The sequence below is a fragment of the Mustela erminea genome, chromosome 10 (assembly GCF_009829155.1).
Source record: "Mustela erminea isolate mMusErm1 chromosome 10, mMusErm1.Pri, whole genome shotgun sequence".
Taxonomy (NCBI): Eukaryota; Metazoa; Chordata; class Mammalia; order Carnivora; family Mustelidae; genus Mustela; species Mustela erminea.
The window spans coordinates 58,141,318-58,157,043 of NC_045623.1; the positions used below are offsets into that span (position 1 = coordinate 58,141,318).

Consider the following 15,726-nt stretch of genomic DNA (forward strand, 5'->3'; position numbering starts at 1 on the left):
GAATATCTGAAATTAAACATGTGCACACCTGGGGCACCTGGGTGAATCAGTCAGTTAAATGTCTGGTTCTAGATTTCAGCTCAGGTCATGATCTCAGGGTTGTGAGATCAAGCCCTGCGTCAGGCTCCACACTGGGCGCAGAGCCTGATTAAGATTCTCTCTCTCTCCCCCTCTGCCCCTCCTCACCTGGCTCCCTCTCTTAAAATAAATAAATAAATAAACATGTGCACACCCTATAACGCAGCAATTCTACTCATAAAAAATATATTTAGGAGGTGCCTGGGTGGTTCGGTGGGTGCCTTCGGCTCAGGTCATGATCCCGGGGTCCTAGGATTGAGCCCTGCATCGGGCTCTCTGCTCAGCAGGGAGCCTGCTTTCTTCTTTCACTGCCTGCCTCTCTGCCTACTTGTGATCTCTGTCTGTCAAATAAATAAATAAAATCTTAAAAAATCTATATACATATATAGATATATATTTAGGGCACCTAGGTGGCTCTGTCAGTTAAGCATCTGATCCTTGATATCAACTCAGGTCTTGATCTCAGGGTTGTGAGTTCAACCCTGTGTTGGGCTCCAAAAGAAAAAAAAATTTTTAAAAATGTATGTAATGGGTACAAAGAGACATTTACAAGAATGTTCATAGCAGCATACTCATCATAGCCAAATCCTGGAAACAATCCAAATGGCTCTCAGTAATAGAATTATGTGTGTTCATTCAATGGAGTATAGAGCAAAAATACCAACACAAAGGAATACTTAATATGTTGTCTCTCTTATATAAAATCCAGAAAAGGAAGAAAACAAACTATAAGATAAGCAGTTAGTATGTGGCTATCTTTGGAAAAGGAAGAGAAAAGTACTTGGGAGTTGTACAAGTGTAGATTTATACAAGCAATGTTTTGTTGTTGTTGTTGTTGTTTTAAAACAGATAATAGTATGTCAATGCACTGAGCCATACAATTACATTTTGTGTGCTCTTCTATGTGACTGTTATATTTCAAAATAAATATAGTTTTAAAAATCTTGTAAACAACTTTTTTCTTTATATCAGTGTTCCTGATATTACCAGAGTACCAGATGGCCGTGATCCCAACATGCAAAACAAACAAACAAAAAAGTCAACTTGGAAAGTGGACAGAATAAAAACTCTGATTTAAATCTTTTCTAAGTCCTTTGACAAATACACATATTAAATTTGTTATAACTAAAACAGATTGGCTTCAAAAGGCTATTAATCAATCATGTTGCTGTGAGTTATGTCTTTTTTTTTTCCTTTGGGGACAGATGGGTACAGACAGTAACAGTTAACACAAGAGAAGACAAACTGGAGAGCCATGTCCAGATTTTATCAACTTTCCTCTAAGATTTCCTCTAAGAATGTTCCTTCAAAAAGTTACACACAGAGGTGCCTGCATGGCTCAGTGGGTTAAGCCTCTGCCTTCAGCTCAGTCACGATCTCAGGAGCCTGGGATCGAGCCCCACATCGGGCTCCCTGCTCAGGGAGCCTGCTTCCCCCACTCTCTCTGCCTGCCTCTCTGCCTACTTGTGATCTCTCTCTGTCAAATAAATAAATAAAATTTAAAAAAAAAAGCTACACACATAAAATCCACATAGATTATAATTATTCAATTTTAGTTCCCCAAAGCTTGCAGTTACCACCATCTGTAAAAGAAACATCTTGGTTTCAAACTGGAAACTGATTGTTTTCCTTTTATCAGTGTCAGATAACATTTACAAAAGAGAGAAGATTGTGATACCTCTTTTGAATTAGGAGAGCATAACCATACTTGGCACTCTTTTTCCAACTCTTTAGAAGAGCTAATCCATGACCCACATTTTGTTCCCAAGCTAAAGGATGTAAAACAGCAATTCTACTTCCAATAAATCTGTACTTTACCCTTAAAGTAAAAGCCTGGTGAAGAGATTCTTTTATATTGTTGTGAAAAATAGTTCATATAAGCAAGTGCCCTAGCAAATAAGACATTACTATGTTACTTAACATTATACACACTAAGCCCAGATTTCAAAATACACAGCTGACTTCATTTCTAAATTAGTAAAGGATACTGAAAATGTCCATAGTCGATAAGAATAAGGCCTGGATACAGCAATATGCATAATACATTAGCAATCTGTAAAGAAAAATATTGTGAAAAATCAAAGTAGTGTTACTCGAATCAAACAGGGTAAAACTGCTGTTTGATTTAACAGAGCAAATTTCCCCTCTCACCTTCTATTTATCAAAATATTCCTTTTTACAAAACAATTTTCTAAATACTAAAGTTTTCATGGAGTTGACACAGAATACTTCAGTAAAAAGGAAATAAAAAGTCACTAAAAGGTATTTGTCAGAGAAAGCACTTTTAGGTACACAGATCAAAGAAGTTAATCTAATGATTGACCAGTAAAAAATGATCCAAAGGAATATCAGTTAAATGGGAATAAGAGAATATACAATGACATATCAAAATGCCTTCCCATTTAGTCATTCTCAAAACCAATTCAAAATTCATTTACCAGTAAAGCCATAATAAATTCAGCATGCTGTGTAATTCAGCAGTACATAATTTCTTAAATTCAATGCATCTTATTACTAGAGTAGAACATTAAAATTATTAGTCTAAGGCAAGTTGATGTTTTCTAAATGAAAATTAATTGACAAAAGAATCACTGCTCTACAACAGTCTATTGCCCAAAGCATGGCTTCTATATGCTCTATACTTTAATAGTTAAGTCAATAAAATATTTCAGAGATGATACTTCAGGTTGCTTTAAAACTTACCTTTTTCTTGGTTGAGATTTCTTTTAAACAACAACAGTATAAAATCACTGCAGGTATATAAATCAGCAAATCAGCAATTAACACTGAAAAAACAAGTAAATCATTTTAAACATGAGTCTGTTCGGATTTACAACAACCTATTAAGTGCTGTCCTCCCCGCTCCAACCTCGAGTGGGAATTCTGTTAACAGAAGGCTCTCTCACCCACTCTGGACAAGGCCTTTACATCCAGCCGGAAAGTTCAGTCCCTTCACCTATTCCTAATTTCAATTACTATGGTGCTACAATTATGATTAAGAGTTTCTTAATTTTCTCTAACAAATTCACACATTAAATCAATTAGATGTATTCAAAATTGATTCCTCTTTGCTTTGAGACTTAAAAATTAAATATACTCAAAGAAAAGGAAAACAGCATTTTTTAGGATCTGTATATCCCAAATTATCTGGTATGAAATGTGGCAAATCACCTATGAATTCTTTTTAAATGTTAATATTTATAAAAACTTCATAAATTTGCTAATTAATGCATATAAAGAGCTTGACAGACCGAGGCAAGGAGGAAACTGAAAAAAGTTTAAAATAAAAAAATACAATTCATAATTTGGGATGTTCAGTCCTTTTAGAACAAAGAATATCAAATACATTAAGTTCTTCAACAGTACACCATAGCTATCCAAAGAGCCTATTTTTTTTTGTTCCACACTAACTGTAGTGTCCAGAATAATGTAAATGACAGTAAACTGTCAGTTTTAGATGCACGCAATCCTTTTTAGCTCTAGAGGCCACATTTAAGATGACAATGACAAAATGGAATATATTCAAAGGAGTAAAACCAGAGGCCTCAAGCCATAATCACATTCAACAAGCTGGTCAATCTGAAAAATAGTTAATGTATCTAAGAATATTTAACCTGGAGAAGAGGTGACTTCAAATGTCTTCTTCTACATAGCCCAAGGAAACAGAACCTAAAGTGATGAGTGGAGGTATAAGGTAAGAAGGAAATGTTTAGGGGTGCATAGGTGGCTCGGTCAGTTGGGCGAATGACTCTTGGTTTCCAGCTGGGTCGTGGTCTTGAGCTCATGAGATCAAGCCCTATGTTGGGCTCCATGCTGGGCATGGAGTCTGCATGGGATTCTTTCTCCCTCTCTTTTTTGCCCCTCCCGCTCATGCACACTCTCTTTCAAAATAAATAAATCTTTAAAAAAGAAAATTTAAAAAATGAAAGAAATGTTTAATGACTAGGACTCTCTGAAAATAGAACAGACTGTTTCTTTTTTTTTTTTTTTTAAAGATTTTATTTATTCATTAGACACAGAGAGATCACAAGTAGGCAGAGAGGCAGGCAGAGAGAGAGAGAGAGAGGAGGAAGCAGGCTCCCCGCGGAGCAGAGAACCCGATGCGGGACTCGATCCCAGGACCCTGAGATCATGACCTGAGCCGAAGGCAGCGGCTTAACCCACTGAGCCACCCAGGCGCCCAAACAGACTGTTTCTAAAGGTTGTGAGTTCCCTGCAGATACAGGTATTGGTTCAGAAGTTAAATAATCTTCCAATGAGTATGCAGTTCAGAAAGGATTAACACACTAAGAAGGAAAGGAGAGTGGTATGGCAGAGGGAATGACAGGAAGATGATCTCTTGGGTCTGGGGATTCCATGACTGGATGAATGATAAAGAGAACAAACTCTGAGTAAATTTAGACTAATTAAGGAAAAGGTGGAGAGGAGCATTAAAATCGAAGTCATGCAAAGCTTTTTAAAAAATTGGGGGCAGGGGCAGACCTGGATGGCTCAGTTGGTTGAGCGTCTACCTTTGGCTCAAGTCATGATCTGGGGGTCTAGAGACTGAGCCGCGCATTGGACTCCCTGCTCAGCGGGGAGTCTGCTTTTCCCTCTGCCCCTTACCCCACTCTCCTGCTCTCTCTCACTCTCTCAAATAAATAAATAAAATCTTAAAAAAAAGAAGAGAGTCCAACTCTTGATTTCAGCTCAGGTCATGATCTCAGGGTCTTAGATGGAGCCCTGCATCAGGCTCCACGATCAGCTGGGAGTTGGCTTGAGATTCTCTCTCCCTCTCCCTCTGCTTCTTCCCCTGCTCACACTTTCTCTCTCTGAAATAAATAAATAAATCTTTAAAAAAATTAAGAAATCAGGGGGGACTGGGCTGGCTCAGTCACAGGAGCACACAATTCTTGATCTCAGGATGGTGAGTGTGAGTCCCACATTAGGCATAGAGATTACTTAAATAAGTAAACTTGAAACAAAAAAGTTTTTAAAGAAATCTAATCATTTTACTTTCAAAATCTTAGAACACCCACACAATAGATGTTCAATAAACATTTGTTGAATGGACTGTTTAATTTAGCAAAAATGTACAGCAATACAAAAAAAAAAAAATGTACAGCAATACAATGTATGGGTTATAACCAGAAGGTTAACTTTAAGAAAAATGCGAAAGGGATGTGGAATTAAGATATTAAAGCAGCAGCTAAACAACTAAAACTTCAATATATGTCTATCTGACCTCAGGTAAACTATTAGCATCACTCAATTGTGCCTCCACCTCCTCAGATTAAAGTAAGGATAATAATAGTATTTACCTCATTTGGGTATTGAAAGAATTGAGATAATAGGAAGGGAAAGTACACAGAAAGAAACCATCCTATTCTTTTATCTTTAGCTTACATAAACATTTGGTCATGTATTATACATATATATGTATACATATGGCCATACAATATTAAAAGTCAGTAAGAACAATAACAGGACTTTTTATCAGTTTGCCCAAAATGTTTTAAAAAATCAAAATCTGATTTAGAAAACCAAGACCTTGTTGCTCTTTTACCTGTGGTGCGCATAAAAAGCTTATGTGCCTGACTTTCATATCCACGTGATGAATGGAGAGCAATCCAGTCTGGATTAATGAACTTGGCGCTGAAAATCAAAGCATATATACATATACGGTATTACTTGTCATTCTTAGCAATAACGACACTGAGGACATATTAATTTATCTCAAGAAGTGGCCATTGCTCTTACAAAGTGAGAAAGTCAAGGCTTAAGCTTTATTTTTTTTATTTCATCATGTGAAACTGACTAAAGCTATAAGACAGGGTCTACCTCACTTGCCTTCCAACAAAACCATGTAACATGTCATAAAAAGCCTTACCTTCACAATTTCAGTGTGAAAACAATCTGATGTGTCACATTTCATTTCATTCATTCATTCATTCATTCATTTACTTATTTGATTTATCCTTTGGTTACTACTAAAGGATCATGTTTATAATTCAGTTATAACAGCTGGAAATAATAAATAGCTACTAATTACAAATCCTTGCATAAAACTGAACATACTGCTAAAGATAACTTTTCAACCATATTACATTACTCTGAACACTGCAAAATATAACTGATAATCATGAACTTTAAAACTTATTTTTAAACCAGGAAGCTAATTTTTACAAAATATAAATAGTCTATTCCAGAAAAAAAGCTTTGCTATACACAACTAACCATATTAGATATATTTGTCAGTGTCCATGTATAATTGGTAGAATCTCATCTTCAAAACAAAGATAGATTTTTACATTTCTTTCTAGCCTGTCCTCCAAAGAAATTATGGAAATGTTCAAACTTTGATGGTTAACTTACTTACAACCCAACTGCAAAGGTATAGTGCCTTATTTATTTATTTATTTTTTAAGATTTTTATTTATCTATTTGACAGAAGGAATGAGAGAGCACAACCAGGGGAAGAAGCAGGCAGAGGGAGGAGCCCGATGCGGGACTCAATCCCAGGACCTAAGCATCATAACCTGAGCTAAAGGCAGACACCCAACTGAATGAGCCACCCAGGCAGCCCAGGTATAATGCTTTATAAACCACAATACAAAAGTAGATACGAACAATCTGTTCTCTCTATTCAGCCAAGCCAGATTACACTGTTCCTTACTAAACCTGCTAAGGGCATAAATACGTAATTAAAGAAAAAAACTGGGGCACCTGAGTGGCTCAGTTGGTTAGGCAACCAACTCCTGATTTCGGCTCACCTTACGATTTCAGGGTCATGGGGTTGAGTCCCATATCAGGCTTCAGCTGAGGCTGGAGCCTTGTAGGAATCTCTCTCCCTCTTCCTATGTCCCTCCCTCACTTGCACACCCCCCCAAAAAATAAAAAAAGGTAAAAAACACTTACACATATGCACATAAAAGACTATGATAGGCCGTAAGAGGAGGATAATCCAATCCCCAATACTGTAAATTGTTATCACTACTGTTAAAATACCTGGGAAAAAAAAAAGCAATATTCCATTAATCAATATTCAAGAAATAGACTTAAAATTTAACATCTAATATAATTAAAATGAAAAAATATGTTATGCAAGGTCAAAAGAGCAAGTAAATAATTTATTGTCTAAACCAAGACACTCTTGAGAGTAAAAGAGGAAGTTATTAATAATTAAGCCATAATAAGAAATGTAAACCAAGATTGCTCCAAAGAAACTGGAACTTACTGTCTCTCTATTAATAGAATAAATTGATGATTAACATATATACAACAAAAAAATATGCAGCAAAAACAGATAATTCACTTCTGATAATCTAACAAATTAGAGAAACAATATAAAAATCACAATTTAAGAAAATAAAATTATCAGTAACAAAGAACACACAGATTTGATTTATAAAGAGAAATACCAAAAAAAGAGAGAGAGAGAGAGAGAGAGAAATATCTAATGGAACAGGTAGAGGTGTTCTTTGGGGTTTTTTTTAGGATTTTTAAGTAATCTCTATACCCAACATGGGGCTCAAACTCACAACCCCAGGATCAAGAGTCACATCCTCTACCCACTGAGAGAGCTAGGCACCCCAGAACAGACAGACTTTCAATAAGACTTTCAAAACAATTTAACCAACTTATGAGAGCTTACTATATGCAAGATTATGTGAACTGGGAAGAAAACTGGGTCTAACATCTATAAATTAAGACTCCTGCAGTTGGCCAGAATGGGAAGGCATGATATACAACAACTATGACTGAAGAAATGAAAACTAAGCTTACAGAAATATATTCCTTAATTATATATCCTTTATAACTAAGATGCTTCTTCTATCCAACTTACTTTCTCAGTCCTAAGAATAATCTACAGTAATGGAGACCAAACTATATAAACCACAAATTATGAGCGCTCATAACCTGTTTCAAATGGGTCACGATTTTTTGGTGTCACAATCTCTTTATTTAGGACTAAATTTTTTTCTTTTAAATTAACATTCAATCTCATTAAATAAACTATTGTTCATCTTCAGAAGGTCTGCTTTGTTTAGTCATATAAATTGTAGGTTTGTATGGAAGGAATGGGAGGTAATAAAATGATCAAGGCATGCTATAAGAGACTGGTCTATTACAGTATGTACCATCTGGTGGCAATTGTCCACTCCAGGAACAACATCCATGTGAACCACCCTACATCCTATATCTGGCTGGAACATGAAGCCAGGAGACAGTGAATCCAAGAATTCCCCAGGTTAGTTGGAGCCCCTTTTGATAGCCTGAATCTGGGAAACTGGGCCAGGCCAAGAGTCAAGACCAGAGGACTCAATTCTCTGGTGCCCTCTGAAGACAGGCACCAATTGTGTTATTTCCAAATTCACCTTATTAACAGGCACAGGGGCATAAAGTTTTATTGCATCAACCTTACAGAGCTGTTGAAGGACTGGGTTAAATACATAAAGCTGTTAAATCGTTGCCTGACACACGGCAAATACACAACAGTAGTTCTAATTGCCTATTAGCCACAAAATTACTAGAATGGATCTAGCAATGGAAAACCACTTTGACCAATATAATTTCATTTGGTTTTCTGTTTCTTATAAGACAAAAGCTATTTGGGGGCACCTGGGTGGTTCAGTGGGGTAAGCCTCTGCCTTTGGCTCAGGTCATGATCTCAGGGTCCTAGATCAAGCCACACCTCAGTCTCTCTGCTCAGCAGGGATCCTGCTTCCCCCACCCACTCTCTGCTTTCCTCTCTGTCTACTTGTGATCTCTTTCTCTGTCAAATAAATAAATAAAATCTTTTAAAGAAGATAAAAATAAATTAAAAAATTTTAAAAAGACAAAAGCTATTTTTTGTTTACTTTAACCTTTAGCTATTCTGGAGATAAGTAAAAGAGGCACTGACAGCAAAGATATATACTAACAATAAAGTCACTAGTTGAATTGGGAAGAAAGAATGACAGGGCTAACAACCCTCATGGAAAAAGTAGCTTTAAAATGTTTCACATAGGGTGCCTGGGTGGCTCAGTCAGTTAAGTGTCTGCCTTTGGCTCAGACCATGATCAGGGGTCCTGGTATGCAGCCCCTTGTCAGGCTCCCTGCTCAGCGGGGAGTGTGGTTTTTCCCCTCCCTCTACCCTTCTCCCTGCTCTCTCTCTCTTGCATTCCTCTCTCTCTCAAATAAATAAATAAAATATTTTAAAAATAAACAAACTGGGTGCCTGGGTGGCTCAGTGGATTAAGCTGCTGCCTTCGGCTCAGGTCATGATCTCAGGGTCCTGGGATCGAGGCCCGCATCGGGCTCTCTGCTCAGCGGGGAGCCTGCTTCCCTCTCTCTCTCTCTGCCTGCCTCTCTGTCTACTGTGATCTCTCTCTGTCAAATGAATAAATAAAATCTTTAAAAAAATAAATAAATAAATAAATAAACAAACTGTTTCAAGTAAAGCTGCAAAATCTACCAGTAAAAACAAAGCAACTAGTTAATTCTTCTGCCTTATGTATTTTGAAAATATCTGACAAATTGTATAAATGCTATCAATATGCTGAAATGTATTTTCCCAACATATTCCCACATAATCTCAGCAGATGTTTTGTCAGAAAAAATCTAGCTGCCATATGAATTATGAAATTACACTCGAGTGTTATCATTAACTTCAAGATATAATTTTTTCTAATATACAACCCACAGTCATGGGTATTTTTGCTTTTAAAAATATATATTTTAGGGTACCTGGACGGTTCAGTGAGTAAAGCCTCTGCTTTCGGCTCACATCATGGTCTCAGGGTCCTGGGATCCAGCCCCGCATTGGGCTCTCTGCTCAGCAGGGAGCCTGTTTCCCCTCCTCTCTCTCTCTGCCTGCCTCTCTGCCTACTTGTGATCTCTCTCTGTCAAATCTTATTAAAAATATATTTTAAAGTGATATAGTTTCAAACTCACAGAAGAGTTTTAACAATAGTTCAAAGAACTTCTGTACAACAAAATGTAAATTTTTTAAAAGAAAAAAGACACAAGAAAAGTTCACATACATACACAAACAAATGAAAAATTACTAAAACATAGAATGCTGTTATAGAGACAGACTTTAAGCTCATCACCATGACCCCATCTCCTGTTGTTCAGACCCCTGAGCATGTACAATCCCCTCCCCTTGAGTGTGGGCATGACCTATGACTTGCTTGTAACCAAGCGAATATGGCAAAGGTGACAGAGGTCACTCTTGAACTTATGTTTTATGTGTACGTACGATTCCATCTTGTTAGCAAGTATGCTAGGGAGACTCCTTCCACTGACTTTGAAGAGGCAAGCTGTCATGTTTTAGTAAGTGACCATACTGGAGAAGCCACATGGCAAAAAACTGCAGGTAAACTCAGGAGCTGAGAGTAGCTTCTAACAAGAAAATGAAGCCCCAAGTCTTACAGATGCAAGAAAATTCATTCTGCCAACAGCCAGGGGTACCTTGTAAGTGGTTGCTTCCGCAATTGAACCTCTGAGAAGACTAGAGCTCCGGCTAACAAGTGGATCGCATGCAGCCTTCTGAGGCCCTGAGCAGATTATCCAGCTAAGACATGCCTAGACTTTTGACCTAAAAAATATCTGTGTGATAAAAAAAATACGTGTTTAGGGACACCTGGGTAGCTCAGTCACTTAAGTGTCTGCCTTTAGCTCAGGTCATGATCCCAGGGTTCTAGAATCGAGTCCCCTAACGAGCTCCTTGCTCAGCAGGGAGGCTGCTCCCTCCACCCCTCCCCCTGCTTATGCATGTGTGCGCTCTTTCTCTCTCTCTCTGATAAATAAACAAATAAAATCTCCCAAAAAAGAAGAAATACATGTTTAAGTAATTACCATTTGTGTTCACTTGTTAACACAGCACAGAAAATACACAGTGGTCTTTCCTTATCCACAATTCACTCTCTATGATTTCAGTTACCAGTGGTCAACAGCAGTCTGCAAGCAGGTTGTCCTGATGTAACCTCAGGAGTCAGTAGCTTAATACTGTATCACAATGCCTAAGTCATTCACCTCACTTCATCTCATCACATAGACATTTTATCATCTCACATCATCACAAGAAGAAAAGTGAGTACAAACCAATAAGGTATTGAGAGAGAGAAACACATTCATGTAACTTCTATTATACTACATTGTTATAAATATTCTATTTTAGTTATTGTTATTTATCTTTTACTCTGCTTATTTATCAATTAAATGTTATCATTGGTACAAATATATAGGAAAAAACATAGCCTATAGGGTTTGGTGTTATCCATAGTTTCAGGAATCCCCTGGGAGTATTGGAGTTTATGCCCCACGGGTAATGGGGGACTATTTTAACTTTATTTAAAAATCACAAGAATTATCATAAAAAAGATCAGCAACCCAACATAAACAAGGAAAAAAGATATGAATATGCAAATTGGAAAAGAAACATGTTGGTCGGGAAATATATTAAAAGATGTTCAATGTCACAAGTACTCAAGGAAATGGAAATTTTAAAACTCTGGTATTATTAAGTGTTGATAAATGTATGTGGAAAGATATTCTGGTATTGGTATCCATTAAAACTACTTCAGAGATTCCGCTACTAAGAATGTACCTAGAAAAAACATGTACACAGGGACAATATACTTTATTTAATCATTCCCCTATGAAGAGATATTTTAGAGTATTTCAGGTTTCTCATAACTATAAACAATGCTGAAATAAACAGCCATGCCTCCAATTCTCTTGATTTATAAAACTCTGATTTCATTCAGAAAGCAACAAGCTCAGGGCAGGTGGACTCTTCTCTAATCCAAGGTAGAAACCATGCCTGTACTGAGCCAACCATTTCTTTTTAAATAATGATTGCTTTAAATGTGGGAAAGATTTTGCTCCTTGACAACAAGAAAGGTAGAAAAAAGGTATTCCTATTATTCTTGCCTTGACCATGGTTGTGTAAAGTTACAATGCTTGTAGCCTGAGCGGTCATCTACTGACCATGGAGTGAGTATACTCAGGATGAAAAGCCAACATGCCAAGAAGAAAGAATGGCAGAGAGAAAGGAATGGAAAAGACTGAGTCCTGGATTGTTATTACTGGGCCACTTAACCAGCATTCCAATGACCTACTTCTTGAGATAACTGAATTAGTTTACTGCTTAAGCTACTATTACTCAAGTTTCCTATTACTTGATGCCAAGTGCTCCTGACTGTACACATAAGGAATTTTCATTATAAAATATATCATAAGATTAAAGAAATAAGTTCTACTTTCCTTCTTACAATAATACACAATGAATAAATAATAGAAGTTTTCTTTTAATTTAGAATTATCAAAACTAAATTAACACGACCAATCCTGATACCATATTTTAAACAACTATGTCACTTGGAGAGAGTTTTGACTAATTATACTACAGCTTACTCTCTAGGTAAAAAGAGAAAGACTTCACTCTTTAAAAACTGAAGTAAAATAAATCAAGAAATCACACCATTCAAACATGAATCTGAAACAGATCAGTTTCTCTTAGAATTGCCAAGTGTACATTTTTGGCTTTTCTAGTCTATCTACTCATAAAGAGAAAATTTCTGACATTTATTATACTAAATCGTATTTCTTAGATTTCTTATGAACTTTGTGAAGTATTCCACGATCGACTAATGATAAATCATAGTTCTTTATACCATATGTCTCCGTTTCGGAGCCTACCATTTAGGATTCTCATGCTACACACTGCTTAATAAAGATTTCAACACCATAAAATTTACCACCACGATTACCTCAGACATTTCATAATATTTAAGACTCACAGATCATAGTTAATACTGAATCACATAATTACATCTGAGGTATACATTTCTGATTTTCAACAAAGAAAAAGAATGAAAATGTATATATATTGTCAACTCTTGATTATCTGGGCCAAAGGAGACATCTGGTACAAAAAACTGAAAAATGAGATACATATATTAGAATAACCCACCCTCCATATTGAATTGAGATTATATTCTCACTCCTAGAATCGATGTTTTCTCCACTAACATCAAGCCAAATGCTGCAATTTATCACTTTCTCTAATTTTTCAATACTAAATATCAGTTACTTTTGCAACAAAATCTTTGTTGAGAAGTACCTACCAGAGAATAGCCAAAAATACAATTATCTTTTCCATGTAACTTTTACAAAGGAACAAAAAAGAATTACAAAACTCAAAAGCAATGAGCTGGTTTCCCTCAGCAAATATTACCTTACTCTATCAATCAAACAAGAGAAAAACACAATTAAGAATGTACTAATAATTGGAACAGTAATACTGATCGGTTAAATCACTATATGAATAGCCTTCTTAGTGCAGTGGGCAATGCGTCAGTCTCATAAATCACCGCATGAGGATATGAAAGATGCTCAAAATAGTACAATAAAGAGTAGTGCCAAATATTTATCTGGTCACTATTTTAAGTGCTCTCTGACTACAGTTCAGCCTACCAACCTATTAATAGGGAGTTTAACATAAAGTTCGTGCATGAAACTCTCTCATAAATGAAATATAGATAAGCAGTAACCAAGAACAAAGAAGCCTAAACCGTTTATGGAACCACAAAAGATCCCAAATAGTCAAAGCAATCTTGAGAAAGGACAGGCTGGAGGTATCACACTCCCTGATTTCAAGCTATCAAAGCTATAACAATCAAAACAGTATGGTACTAGAATGAAGCAGACACAAAGATCAATGGAACAGAATAGAAACCCCAGAAATAAACCTATGGATGTATGGTCCATTAATCAATGACAAAGGATGTAAGAATATACAATGAGGAAATGACAATCTCTACAATAAATGGTGTTGGGAAAACTGGACAGCTACATGCAAAAGAATGAAATTGGACCAATATCCTACACCATACACAAAAATTCAAAATGTGTTAAAACCTTGAATGTAAGACCTGACACCTCAACACCACCTGAAGAAAACATAAGCAGTAAGTTCTTTGACATGGATCTTAGTACTGTATTTTTGGACCAGTCCCCTAAGGCAAGGACAACAAAAGCTAAAATAAAGAAACAGGATTACATCAAACTAAAAGCTTTTGCACAATGAAGGAAATTAAAAACAAAACAAAAAGGCAACCAACTGAACAGGAGAAGCTATTTGTAAATTATATATCCAATAAGTGATTAATATTCAAAATATATAAAAAACTTACACAACGTAATATCAAAAAACAAACAACCCAATTAAAAAATGGGCAGAGGGGGCGCCTGGGTGGCTCAGTGGGTTAAACCTCTGCCTTCAGCTCAGATCATGATCCCAGGGTCCTGGGATGGAGCCCTACATCAGGCTCTCTGCTCAGCGGGGAGCCTGCTTCCTCCTCTCTCTCTGCCTGTCTCTCTGCCTACTTGTGATCTGTCTGTCAAATAAATAAATAAGTAATGGGCAGAGGACATAAACAGCCACTTTTCCAAAGAAGACACTCAGATGACCAACAGGCACATGAAAAGATGCTCAACATCACTAGTAATCAGAAAGATGCAAATGAAAACACAATGAGATATCATCTCATCACACTGCTCATACTGGCTAACATCAAAAAGATAAGAAAAAAGTTTTGGTAAGGACATGGAGAAAAGGGAATCCATCAACTGCTGGGAATACAACTTGGTGCAGCCACTGTGGAAAATAGCATTAAGGTTCCTCAAAAAGTTAAAAATAGGGGCGCCTGGGTGGCTCAGTGGGTTCAGCCGCTGCCTTCGGCTCAGGTCATGATCTCAGGGTCCTGGGATCGGGTCCCGCATCGGGCTCTCTGCTCAGCAGGGAGCCTGCTTCCTCCTCTCTCTCTGCCTGCTTCTCTGCCTACTTGTGATCTCTCTCTGTCAAATAAATAAATAAAATCTTAAAAAAAAAAAAAGTTAAAAATAGAACTAGCATAAAATCCTAGTTCTAGGTATTTATCCAAACAAAAAGGAAACACCAATTTGAAGAGATATATGCATCCCTAAGTTCATTATAGTATTATTTACAATAGCCAAGCTATTAAACCAACCTAAGTAACCATTGCTAGAAAAACGGATAAAGATGTGGCATACAAGTAACTCTTGAACAATACAGAAGTTAGGGGCCTCGATCCAACACAGTTGAAAATCTATGTATAACTTCTGACACCCAAAACTTAATTACTAATAGCCTGTTGACTGGAGGCCCTACCAATAACATAAACAGTTGATTAACACATACTTTGCATATTTTATGTATTATATATTATATTCTTCCAGTAAAGTAAGTTAGAGAAAAGAAAATGTTATTAAAATCATAAGGAAGGGAAAACAGATTGATAGTACTGTACTATATTTATTTTAAAAATCCACATATAAGTAGACTTCTGTAGTTCATTCAAACCTGTGTTGTCAACTAAATAGGATGCCTGGCTGGCTCAGTCGGTAGAGCATCCAACTCCTGGTCTAAGGGTTCTGAGTTCAAGCCCCATGTTGGGTGTAAAGATCACTTAAATAAATAAAACTCTAAAAAAGGGGGGGGGTCAACTGAATATATACAATGGAATATTACTCAGCCACAAAAAAAACACAAATTCTTGCCATTCGCAAAAACATGGAGGGTATTATGCTGAGTGAAATAAGTAAGAGAAAGACAAATACTATGTGATTTCACTTGGTATAGAATCTAGATAACACATG

At 36.6% G+C, this 15,726-nt stretch overlaps 1 protein-coding gene across 1 annotated transcript in view; it reads right to left on the reverse strand.

Annotated features, from left to right (window-relative positions):
- The window catches only part of ALG6 (ALG6 alpha-1,3-glucosyltransferase), a 66,044-nt gene that overhangs the window by 23,259 nt on the left and 27,059 nt on the right, over positions 1–15,726 (reverse strand). The window contains exons 4-7 of the mRNA XM_032361466.1: positions 6,976–7,065; positions 5,624–5,712; positions 2,782–2,864; positions 2,067–2,131 (exon numbers count right to left, since the gene is read on the reverse strand). Coding sequence (XP_032217357.1) covers positions 2,067–2,131; positions 2,782–2,864; positions 5,624–5,712; positions 6,976–7,065 — 327 coding nt within the window. The remainder of the gene's footprint in view (positions 1–2,066; positions 2,132–2,781; positions 2,865–5,623; positions 5,713–6,975; positions 7,066–15,726) is intronic.